Source organism: Seriola lalandi, unplaced genomic scaffold (assembly GCF_002814215.2).
Source record: "Seriola lalandi dorsalis isolate HSWRI2012SDOR001 ecotype SW California unplaced genomic scaffold, Sedor1 jcf7180002054687, whole genome shotgun sequence".
NCBI lineage: Eukaryota > Metazoa > Chordata > Actinopteri > Carangiformes > Carangidae > Seriola > Seriola lalandi.
The window spans coordinates 249,813-262,960 of record NW_019525240.1 but is presented as its reverse complement, the minus strand read 5'-3'; the positions used below and the strand labels follow the sequence as shown (position 1 = coordinate 262,960).

General features: G+C 40.1%; 1 protein-coding gene across 2 annotated transcripts in view; it reads right to left on the bottom strand.

Moving 5' to 3' along the window:
* setd3 (SET domain containing 3, actin histidine methyltransferase) overlaps positions 1-13,148 on the bottom strand; it is a 39,493-nt gene that overhangs the window by 16,837 nt on the left and 9,508 nt on the right. For both annotated transcript variants that reach the window (XM_023422905.2, XM_087178402.1), the window contains exons 4-6: positions 12,762-12,910; positions 12,402-12,474; positions 11,150-11,406 (exon numbers count right to left, since the gene is read on the bottom strand). In XM_023422905.2, the coding sequence (XP_023278673.1) occupies positions 11,150-11,406; positions 12,402-12,474; positions 12,762-12,910 (479 nt within the window). The remainder of the gene's footprint in view (positions 1-11,149; positions 11,407-12,401; positions 12,475-12,761; positions 12,911-13,148) is intronic.

Here is a 13,148-nt window from a genome sequence, read left to right as displayed (position 1 = left end):
GGGGGGGGGGGGGGGGGGTGGGGTGGGGGGTCATCAATCAGTCAGTCAGTCTCTCTGTCTGTCTAACAAGATGTTAATGGCTACTGGCATTTAGCCCTTATAGACAGAATATTTCCAAGGACTATTAGGCCACGGGAACTAAACATGGGGCCTAAGCCAAGAGCTAAAAGTCCTCTTTTGTGTCTTGCTGCTCTGTTCTTTCACCACAAGTAAAGTTCACGACTGAAAATTCTGCCACAAAAATTTCTGGGCCATCAGAAAGAACTGGGCAAAGGATTTGCGGACTGCAAAGGCGGCAACGTCAATCACATGCAGTTCCAGAGCATGCACACAAACACAAACAGATTCAAAGAGTGAGCTGCTCGCTGAAATATGTAACATCACAGAATATGAGCATGTTCACCCGGGGTGTCATGTCATCTGCTGATCAGAACTGGAGCCAATACATACCCCCTGACTGCAGAGTCATGTGACCCAGGAGTGAATGCTGACTGGACCCTTTCACGGTGACAACAAAAGCCAGGTGTCGGCATGTTTTTTTTTGTCCAGTATAAAAGGGGGTTAATATTCACGTTGGTGTCAAGTTGTGTTTTAATGACACCCACTGAAACACTGGAATCTTCTGGATTATTTCACAAAGCTGCGAGGCATACAGCTTTGTCTCCGATAAATCATGTCACTGTCCATCAGTTTGCTTCTAAATAATACACTACCCATGAGCCTCTCCCAATGTTGCTATAGAGAAGAAGCCACTTCGTTGTTGCTATTGGAAATAAAACATTATGTAATGGTCAGACAATTCATTCAGAGCTAACACAGAATCTAAAGGTAACTCCTGAAGGTTTTCTCAGGTTTCTCAAGTATAATCTTCAGCTTCTGTTTGTCAGGAGCAGAACACACACAACACAAGGTGAAGCTCAGCTATCACGTTTCTTACTAAAACACACCACGTTTTTTGTTTTTTTTTACCTTATTAACATTCATATGGGGTTTTTATATAAGAAACGTATGAGCAAAATAATCCGTCAGAACGATGCCATCCGGCCATCAATTAACTATTCTCTTCCACTACCCCTTTGTTCTACTGATGATGCTCAAAGACAAACAGAAAGAGAAGAAGAAAGAAAGAAAAAGGGAGATGCATGTTGTTACGTTAGAAGACACGAACACAGTGGATATTGAACGGACAAGTCAGTTCTTAATTCCAAAATTCTCTCTCTCTCTATCTCTCTCTCTCTCACACAAACACACACACACAGAGAGAGAGAGAGAGAGAGAGAGAGAGAGAGAGAGAGAGAGAGAGAGAGAGAGACAGACAGAGAGAGAGAGAAAGACAGAGGGAGAGAGAGAGAGCACTGCTCTGTGAGCTCTTGATGCATTAGCATGTAAAGACAAGGGTCATCCATCATGTGTCCATCGTGGAGAGACAGAGGATGTGGGTTGGAAGTAGCCAAATGTGTGTGTGTGTGTGTGTGTGTGTGTGTTGTGTGGGGGAGAGATGGGTTCAGCCTCATTTAGCTTAAACACTGAAAGCAGAGAAACAGCTCCAGCACCTGAACGCTACTAAAACTGTAGTATTTTTTTTTTTTACATTCCTCTGTTTGTTTATACTGAACCATTTCAGAACGGCAATTCCCGGGGCTTGGGATCTCACAGAAACTTGCATGAAACATGGAAGCGCCAGTCATCATCAGCTGGTTGAATTTGTGTGTGTTATGTTTTGCCCCGAAAAACAAAATACAAGACAAAAAACTGTGGATGAGGTCATGGCTGAGAGGACGGAATCAGCATAGCAATACATTTTGCTACGCAAGACAGAGGTCAGCTGGAAATAAAGTTTTATTCAGAACTGCAGACCACACCCCCCAAAGTTCCCGAACCTTTGGAAAGTACTACCCCCGACCAGGGACTTTTTTGGGGGTTGATCAATTACCCCGGAATTACTGTGGAAAGTTCCTGCCTTGAATCTGGAAGACACTCTCGAATGTTGGGAGAAGTGAATCCAACCCAAAATCTAAACTTGTCTCAGATCTAAATTAAAAAATTTAAACTTGTGGGGTCCATCATTTTTGTCCCCACAAAGCTGTCCGACCCCACAAGTACAGAGGGGCCCCGTTTGTCGGACCCTACGAATATAGTAAAATAAGCCCCCACACACACAGAGGGAGGGGGAGACACAGAGAGAGAGAGCTCTGTGTGCACTTGGGTTGAGATAGAGACTGAGCAAGGAGGGCTCATGTGTGTGTGGTGTGTGTGTCCTGTCCCCTTATCTTTGATACATCTCCTTTCTTAACACACACACACACACACACACACACACACACACACACACACACACACACACACTTCCCTCCTTGTGTAGCCCCTCACTCTGTCCCCACCTCCTCTCTCCTCCTCAGATGACCGGGCTGGAAAATTAGCTTGTCACATTGGCTTTGAATTGAATTGACCTGAATGTACCTTCCTTAAAAACCTCTCTCCCTCTCTCTCTCTCTCTCTCTCTCTCTTTCTGTCTCTATCTGTCTCTCTCAGTCGCTGTTTCTGTCCCTGTCTCTATCTTTCTCGGTCTCTCTGTCAATACAATTCAGTGTATCTCAGTAAGCTTTATTGGCATGAATATCAGGTGTAAAATACTGCTAAAGCATTGAGGATAATACATCAATAATGAGATGAGAAAATAAAACAATATATATTTCATTAGGTGAAATAAAACAAAAAGATATCAAAACACAAAAACAGTAAACTAAGAGAAACATTATTAAACAAATCACTCTACCATCCAAACCTCACAGTCCAACACCCACTACACTACAGCTGTATTTCATTATCAGATAATTTACCCATTAGTATCTCAATTAACTGATTAATCGGTTGCTCTTATTAAGTGTCAGAAAAGACTGGTTGTTATTATGTATTATTATTATTATTATTGTTATTATTATTATTATTATTGTTATTATTATTATGTACTCAAAGTCCAGTATCAGATACTCAGATATCCAGTCTAGTCATAGTGATAGAAAAGCATTCAATTAAATCTGGAACCAGCTAATTTTTGGTATTTCATCTTTAAAAAAAACAACAAAAAAAACAAACAATTATCAAAATAGTTGCTTATATTATTAATATTAAATTTCTGTCTGTACACCAATCAATTAACTCGACTAATTATTGCAGATCCTGAGGTGACAATTAATCCTCATATGATACAGACTGTCTAAAAAAAAAAAATAAACAAACTATTCTCACAGGAGTGCAAGCACTGACAGTGAAAGTCAATTTCTGACTTTATCATCGTATTACAGACTGTTCCATGGCTGAATTGACCATCGACAGCACTGGGAGAAAGCCAGGACAATACGCTTACTGCAGCTCATCAGAACAGCAATAAAAGTCCTGTTAAGAAATAAAGGGTCTTTTTAGGGTCACTGAAACATTACAGGGCTTTTAATTTGAAAAGGTTACAGGAAGTATTGAGTTTGTATACATTTTTGTAATGAAGAAACTTTAACAGGGTTAGGGATCGAATCCATCCATAGCAGCACGGGTGTGACCAATTGAACATATCAGACAGAGGGAACTGGAAATAAAGACCTGTTACCTTCTGTAGTTGAGTTAAATAAAAGCCTCGTTCTTGATTTGAGGAAATAGAACAGAACAGTAAACAGCAACAGTAAAACTGTTGTGGGACAACTCACTGTACACACAAGAAAAACTGAGAAAAAAACTCTTTAGAATAAAACAATAATTATTAACAATGTAATATCTGTCATGCGTCTCTATAAACATTGGACTGGTGATACTTTGTGCCCATGTATCAAAATCATCTCAAAAGAAAGTCATAGTGTATCACAAAGATGTAAAAAGACAATATGATGATAGTAGAATTATTAACTGCCTTGAATCATCAGTGTATTACAAATCAGCAATGATGATGCTACAATACCCATGTCAAATTCTCCACAGTCACATTGTATTATTTATAACCATCTATAGTATCATTTACTCAGTGCTGTGCTGCAGCATCACTGGCATTAGCAGGAGCAGCAGCCTCAGCCTCAGCAACCCAAACAGTCAAAGTCCACACTAACTGCTACGATGTATCGACTCGGTCCAGCTTTGTCCAGCTGCGCCATCTGTAACTCAGCTTTAATTTAACCAAAACATGGTCACACAGACTGATGTAGTGCAACATTCAGGTAATATGGCCAACGAAGACATCGTTTGTCATTTTTTATACAGGCAATCCTGTGATCCAAACCTGCCTTGAGGCTCCAGGTCTGATGCATGCAGCCAGATGCGCTCCGGACTGCCGTCCAACCAAGGAAACAAGGGGATCCGATAGTAAAGGTAACGAATATTTATTTTGAAAACATAATCTGTTCCACCACAACAGTTAAAAGAAAAATAAAGGTGCTCTAGCCTACGCCTTCAGATGGACTGGAGAAACTGACAAAAAGGTGCTGTCAAAAATCTATGTACTGCTCTTCCTGGGCCTACCTGAGCTCTGCCAACATTCAACATAAGGAGTGGTAAAGGGGAACCATGGGAAAAAGGGTCTGGACAATTATAATATACAATTATAAGAACAAATTAAAGCTGCAAGTAGCGTTAAGCAGGCCCTTGCACCCTTGCGAATGTCAGGGTGCTAGCAGGAGGCAAAACAATTTTCACAGTTAAGCATCATAATGTGGTTATGCATTTTCTGGTCAAATTTGGGCACATTGGACAATAAATATTGGAGTTATAAAATTTGCTGTGCTGCCACAGACACGCCGACAACAACCGTGAAAAAGCTTCACAATTTAGCATCTCAAATGGTCTTATTAAAACAGTAGGAGGAGTTCGATAGCAAAAACATGGGCCAAACTTTCAAAGTAAATTCAAAATTGCGGACTGTAGGAGGAGTACAACGCCTGAAAAGTGCCCACTAAGTTCAACCTGGTCCCTTTGTTATTGAGGAGGGAACCCTTTGTGGATAATTCAGCTGCTGGGGAAAAACCTGTTGAATGTCTGGTTCATAATTTATTAAAGAAACAAAGGTAAGTAGTCTCAGTTTCCAGCTACTCCCTGTCCAGTGAAGCATATCTGCAAATCACTGAATTTTTAAAAAAGTGAAATGCTTCATTCATTTACCTGTTTTAAATCCCTGGTCTGTTTTTTATGGACAGAAGAAGATCAGTGCAGATAATTCAGCTGCTGGTAAATACCCATTTTACGTCTGGTTCATACCCTATTTAAGAATCAAAGGTACGCAGTCTCAGTTTCCGGCTACTACTAGATGTCATGTGTCCACTGACAAGCGTCAGTGAATCACTGATTTTTAAAAAAAGTTATATTTAGGGCATTTTGCCTTTATTCGGATCGCTACAGTGACAGAGACAGGAAAGTCAGACTGGAACCTTGGCTGCTGTGGGCAGGACTAAACCTTTGTGGTATGCGCTCTACCAGGTGAGCCGTACCAAATTACTGATTATTAATGTGAAATTGCTTAATGGGTGTTTCTACCAGTTTAATCCCCTGGTGCGGTTGTTATCGAGAGGAGCACAGCTCCTTGGAGAATTTGTCTACCGGTAAAAACCTTAACATCTGGTTCATAAATTATCAGAGAAGAAATCAAAACAAAGGTTAGCAGCAGTCTCAGCTCCCGGCCCTTCCCTGAGACTCTGTCCGCTGTACAGCTTCAGTGAAACACTGACTTTAAAAGGGAAACTACGGTATAATCAGTCTGTTTGATTGTTTGATGTCCTGAACGACTGATACTGAAGGAATCCAAACCAGGAGAAGCTTACGGTAATGGTAGTGAAGACAACAACTCCAATGATCCCACACTTTTTCGTAACATCACCCAACACCATCTTCTGTTATTGTTTTGATTGAGAGACCACTTGTGGCAGAAGTTACATACTGTGCTTTCAAAGTATGACGTCTTTAATTCGTAAAGAGTAAATTCAAAATGGCTGACTTCCTGTTGGGTTTAGAGTATAGAGGTGCAGGAGGCCTTTTTGTAGGTCTTGGCATGTTAGATGTGCCTACCAAATTTCACACATGTAGGTGAAACACAGGGCGAGGGTTCCTTTGTTAAAATTTTCTAGGGGACACCATCGAGACATTATGCCACACCCATGTGCAAGACCCATAAAACATATTAATTTTCACCAGGCCTGACGCATGTCCAAGTTTCATGAGTTAATGAGCATGATAAAGATTTTCACTCAGGAATAATAATAAACGGAGCAATTCCAAGAGGGTCGTCACACCAGTCGATGCTCGGGCCCTAATTAAACATCCTATGGCAACATAATATCTGCAATACCTTGACATAAAAACTTTGGCTCCTACATGCTGGCCCCAAATTGTTCTTGTCGGCAAACAAAACAATTACAACTTTCAACATAAAACAGAGCCAAAAAAACTCAAAAGTCCATTCAAAAAGCCAAAAAACTCATTGAAATCTAAATCAAAAAATGTAACAAAAACCCTCCATCTTCACAGAATCTCATTAAAGAGAAACAGTCTTACGTAGGGGCCTCCAGTAGCAGACACAACTTTCAGATAGGCCTGTGAAGAGTGGTAGTCTGGGTTTTTACCTGAACTTGTCTAACTGTTCCTCTGTAGTCGGACATGCTTTGTATGACTCGCCAAGAGTTGCAAGGGGCTGTATCATCGACACTGAGAACAATATCCCCAGGGACAAAGTTCCTCCTATTATTTATCTGTATTTGACGTTCTTGTAATTCAGGCAAATACTCTGAAGAGGTCAGCCAGGTCACATATAAAACATTATTAACCCTTGAATGACACACTGTCGCTATCTGATTGGCCAGTAGTAATTTGAACATAATACACCAAAGACTGCATCATGGGATATCAGTATGGGACATCCCTTCAGACACACAGTACTAAGAAAGCTAGACCATTCAGACCATGTAACTATGTGAGTCTTCATTGTATTGTCAACATGAATCAATTGGACAGCATTACAGCATTGAAACCAATAGTAATGGCTCCTTGAGTAAAGCTCCTTCAGCACTGGACTTCTTCAAGCTCACTGACATTAAACCATTTAAAACACAACACTTCCACCTGGTGGAGTCCACTGAAACTGCACTGGTCTGTGCTGAGGTCTGATCATTTCACCACGATTCACAATAATAATGGGACAACACCACATTTTCAGATTACTAACCCATTATCTATTGTCTGGGCCTGTTAAACCAACATTTCACCACAAACCATAATCACCGTCTCTGTGTCTTATTCCAGTGTTGTTTCCACATTAACACAGGACTGAAAAAGTCATTTTCAAAGTTCAATCTAAGTCTTTTCCCAAACTGCCAATCTTGGTTTAGAAATCACTATCATATATCAAGTTATGTTTAAAGTTCCCATAGTGTAGAAGTGAAACCAACAAAGCGCTCAGTCCACAGAAAAATGTACACAGCCTGTATTCAGAAACTGGGCCTTAAAACAAGCTGTGAGGACTTCTGGAGCAGGACCAGAGGTGGAAACAACTTCTTTACTTGAGTCACAGTACAAACCCTCCTGGTCAAATATGACTCAAATACAAGTGAAAGTTGTTCAGTCAAATTTTTTACTTTTGAAAACATACTAAAGTATTTTTTGTTTCAACACATTTTCACATTTACAGAACCAAATGACTCTGAAACAACCTGAATGAACTGACTGTCGAACCTGTAGATACAAAGACTTTAGACATGGACCTAAAAACACAACTGAATCAACAAAAGGAGCCATTGTCGTTTTGTTTTTTTTGTTTTTTTTTATTGTTTTTATTTTTTTTAGGCAGTGATGAAGTTTGGCCGGAATCTTTCTTTATTTCTAAACCTTCAAACACAGACTTCAGATCAGACCATGGTCTCTGGTGAAGCATCCTCTGCCTCATCTTTATTAAACGTCGCCATTGTTAGGACACTGACAGGTTCAAACGTGACTAACAGTGGAGGATTTGGCTGTGATTGTTTTTTTTTCTCCTGGGATGAACGTGTAAGAACTGTCACATTTTCAAAATAAAATAAAATTCATTAAGTGACTAAAAGCTCTGCTTCAAAGTAAGAAAACTTAATAGAAATGTTCAAAAGTACAATATTTGTGTAGAGGAGTCGAGGTCAGAAGTTTCTAAAATAATATAGTACTCAAGTAAAGTACAGATACCGGAAAATATACTTAAGTACAGTATTCAAATAAATGTACTTTGTTACCGTCCACCCCTGGTATCAAAACACTCAAACTGATGTCCAAACAAAATCAGATGAATACGATCAGACCTGAAGACACAGTTTTGATGACACCACTGCAAATAAACATCCATAAATCTGATTAGAAATCAGAGAAAAAAAGAAGCTCCTGAGTCAGTGATATAGTGATAGTTGTCATAACGGTACATAACAAACAGAAACTTAAAAAATATAATTCACTACACTTCATGATCTAAAATATAAACAAACATGGTCTAAAAAAACGGGGCTTAAGTTGAAGCCCGCAGCTTAGATCACTGTATCCATGGCAACATATTTCCTGTCTGTTGGAAAAGTTTAGTTTATATCTGTTCTGTTTTCAGAAGAGTCACTGCGTGTCACCTACGACATGTCTGATGTAAACAAACTCATTTGACTAATGATTTGGTGATGGGGGGGTTAAGTAAATGTTAAAATGTTAAACCTCACGTTACTGTATTCACTAAATTAAACTACTATTTATACTACATATACTATTTATTATTACTTATCAAATATTATGCTGCTACAATAATACTATACACACACTTCATTGTATTAAGGATATATGATATACTGCTGTATTATATTGTTGTACTACTACATTTCACTTATATATTATATGTTAGGATCAATAAAGTTCTATCTCATCCTTTCACTTCTAAACATATAGAAAGCAGACTGACTGCCACAGGCGCTCACTATCTTACTTCATTCGTTCATTATTTATTTATTCATTGTTTATTTTACACACTAGTTTTAACAATACCTTACGACAATGAATTATTTTCCACCACGTCAGTAATTCAGTTCATGTAAACCTAACATTGATCCACACTCCTCTTTATAGAAAACAGTGATTACAGCCTAAAATATCGCAATTATAAGTAAAGGTAGCTCCAACATTTACTTTTACTCCACATAGATCATAAAACCTTCAACAGCAGCTCCTCACTTTATTCTTATTTGTTTACAGGGCAGTCTGACGAATCGCAGCAATGTGCTGAAGCAACCAATGCTGCGTCTTTGTATATGGTGCCAACAACTGGAATAAGATTAGTTAGCTGGTTAGTTAGCAATATACTCATATTCCACTTTCCTTATCAGTTATCTTAAATTACAGCACACACTTTTCAAATTTTTTTGAGCATAATAAATAAATTAAACTCTAGTAATGGTAGTAGTAACCGATTACTGGGCATTCCTTCCTTTGTTATTATGGTTCTCAGGTAGAAAAACTGCCAAATGTGATGGTCACTGATTTTTGTAAAAACATTTAGCATGGCTTCAGTGAGTGGTAACAAGTTGCCATCAGCAGCTGTGTTGGCTGTGTAATCATGTAGCCAAGACACACTCACATCTCCTAAACCAGCAGGGACACTACAGCAAGTTCTGAGATCCAGCTGGTTTTAATTAATCAATTAAACGAGGCAAAAATAGGTCAAAGGGCAAAAGGTCTTGGTTCAAAGTCTTGATTCTATAATTGGATACACAACCTTTTTGGCTTTATTCAAGCACAAGTAGCAAATATCACAGTGGAAACAATTTCTATTAAGAGATGTTAACTACAGCTTCCAGAAACATCCAATCACCAAGCTTAAATTTCTGTTAGGTGTTTCCCTAACGGCGAGTGGAAGCTAAAGTCTGCAGCTTAAATGAGTTACATTCTGGGTCAGCTCTGGGTAAATTCAGTCACCATGGTGACACGTTTTGTTGTCAATTGTACTGACGAACCATTTGAAGTCACTGCTGCTATGACTGTCCTCTGCTCCATGGCCGGAGCAGCCAAGGCTCATGGGTAATGTAATATTACTCAAAGATTACAGACAAAACATGATTTCTCATAAACTATAAGTGTAAATGATTAATAGTGCTGACCACAGCAAAAACCTATAGGATTGTTACATCAGGCAGAGCCCAGTCCATATTCAATAGCCATCAAATTTAGTATGATGATTATAGTGATCCAAACGATCACGGTTATCAGTATTATCACGGAATTGGTAAAATGCGCTGAAAATGTTCATATGTCCAACACATCTGTGTCATAAGGGACCATTAGCAGTATATAGTGGATTTGCCTGCTGCATGCCCACTCTGGAAAAAAGGGAATAGCATTTTTGTTTTCCCGTTCTGTAACGTCTTTCAGAGCAGACACTGTAAACAGACCTGTCACCTGTCCAGCACGGTGGTGTTAAACCAGCAACACCACGGCTATCACTGACCGGAGCGTCTCCCATAGAGGCTCAGCAGCTACAGCTCACTGTTTCTCTCCTGTATCTGTCTGTGCGCCCTGTGGTCATGTGACACCGGCAGTGTAAAACGATTCAATCGCCTTTTTAGCGGGCTTATTCGCTTTTAAAAAACCCACTTATACCCACCAACTTTAAGCCTCACGCCATGTTTTCACTGACACAAACAAACCCACGTTGCTCACTGCGTATGCGTCTGGGAGACTGTTACTGGTTGATGCTGTATAGAACCCAACCTGAGTGAAATTAACCACAGTAATTAACAACGGTAATCGGTAAAACTGTAATACTAACCGCCTGGCATTTCTACCATGATAAAGTGCAAAACAGGTAAATGTTTCATCTCTAGCCATCACACACTTCACAACTCAATTAGGCTAATGAAGTGTAAACAGCTGTGTGGTGGACCATAGCCTTTAACACAAAAACAGTGTTTATACTTTGTTGTAGCTGGTCCAGGAGGCACAAACTTGATTTGATGTAGCATATGTTGTTTAAATGATACCACTGCCTCATAATCCATGACCTTATTTCATATTGAATGGAGAAATCAATAAATAAAGTAACCAACCAGCAACTGCAGTCATCTTCAACTTTGTGTGTGTGTGTGTGTGTGTGTGTGCATGCATGCGGGCGTGCATAATGAGTGTATCTGCCTACCTGTACCAGCTTGTAGAAGTATGCGTACTGGCGTGCAGTGTTCTTGTACTGGCTCAGGACGTCCTGCACTGCCTGTGTGCCCAGCAGCTGCTGTACCTCGTCCTGCTGGTAGTACAGCGGCGTGTCATACTCCTGAGGAAGACTGCGGATGTACGGCAGCCAGGATGAAGCAGGGTCAGCTCGCTCGCACAGCAGGTGGAGGGCCAGCGTCACGTTGCCCATGGCCTGCAGGATCCGGTCCTGGCTGTACAGAGGACCTGAGACACAGAGGTCACAGTCAGACTGAAAATCTTGTGTTAGTGCTATTGTAAATAAACTTGCTGCAGTATATTTCAACATGTAATGAGGACCTGCGTCACACTGGAAGATTTATATAAACCATGGTTACAGTTGTATGCACAACACCTGGACAAATTACACATTTTGATGCAAACTGCACGTCTGCAGCAAGCGGACATTAAAATGAGGCTACGTCCACACCATTACATTTTCATTTTAAAACAGCTTTTTCAAATGAAAACGATCTCCGTCCAGACTAACACACCTGAACACATATCACATGACCTTTCAAATACACTGAGCATGTGCAAGCTAGTGTAAACAGGAAGCAGATCGTCTAATCTGCAGTAGATTAGTCACACAAAATACTCAACAAAGGCAGTTGCATTAATATACAGACTGTAAGTGAACAACAGCTGCTGGCAAAGACAACAAGGTCAGTAACACTGTAATTCATTATCATGTTGTATTCACAGCTGGCACTCCAGGCTGATGAGAGCCAATCAGTGAGCGAGGTGGGTGTCTACATCATCGTTTCCAAAGGTCTCAGTTTCTGTCGGTCCAGACTACAACACAACCCCAGAGTTTTCAAAATAAAACAGGTCCAGCAGAGTTACCAAAAGTCTTGGTTTCCATGGGTTGAGTAGAGTGGACAGAGGCAAAACCATAGCAAAGGAGATGCGTTTTAAAAGAAAAATGCAGTATAGTGGACGCCTTTCTTCAAATGTTGATGCTCATGAATTTCCCTTAGGGGATGAATAAAGTATCTATCTATCTATCTATTTATCTATCTATCTATCTATCTATTGCTTTTTATTTCAACAACTTCAAAAAATAAATAAAAATAGGAGTTGTATTTACTTCTTTTTACTACAAAAACCAACAGAATATGGAACTCTGTTTGGTGTTTTCTTTTTTTCTGATTCAGATTGGCAGTTTCCTCACAAACACTTTTATGAACTGAAGTTCTCACCCAGCACAGAGTTCTGGGCCGACTCCACTGTCATCAGCATCTTCCTGGGAATCCACAGGAATAGTTCCTCTGCCTGCAAACACACACACACACACACACACACACACACACACACACAGCACTGAGAAAAGTCAAAGATCAGCTTCTTAATGTACAGTGTAGGGATGGGAAGTAAATGAATGGCACTCTTCGCTCCCGTAGCAATTGTTTCACTCTGATTTTGCCGTAGGTCAACCTAAAATCATTTACAGCCAACAGTGGAGTAGTATTGAAGTATTGAATATCAGTAGACTGGTCCTTTGAAAATCGCTTTGGAACATCAAGAATAAACAAAAGGTGTCAGCACTGTGTTGGAATCACCTTGATGTCTCTGGTGGCCCGCAGACCGTAGCCCTCCGTACCAAAGTCGGTCACAGTGAAGCCGTCACAGGAAGCCCCGCTTTCCTGAGCCCAGGACATCAGGTCCGAGAAATAGTCCTCTCTGCTGCCCTCAAACACTACTGACAGACCTGAGTGCGCACCACACCCACACACACACACACACACACACACACACACACACACACACACACACACACACACACACACACAAACACAACAATAAATAATTCACTTCTTTATGTTCTGGATGTCCCCTGGTCACAACCTAACCCTCCCCCAAAACTAATACCTTATGTTCACTTCATATTTCTTCAACATCAACAGTTTCATTACTTTAGAAAAACAGAAATATAAACATTGTGTGTG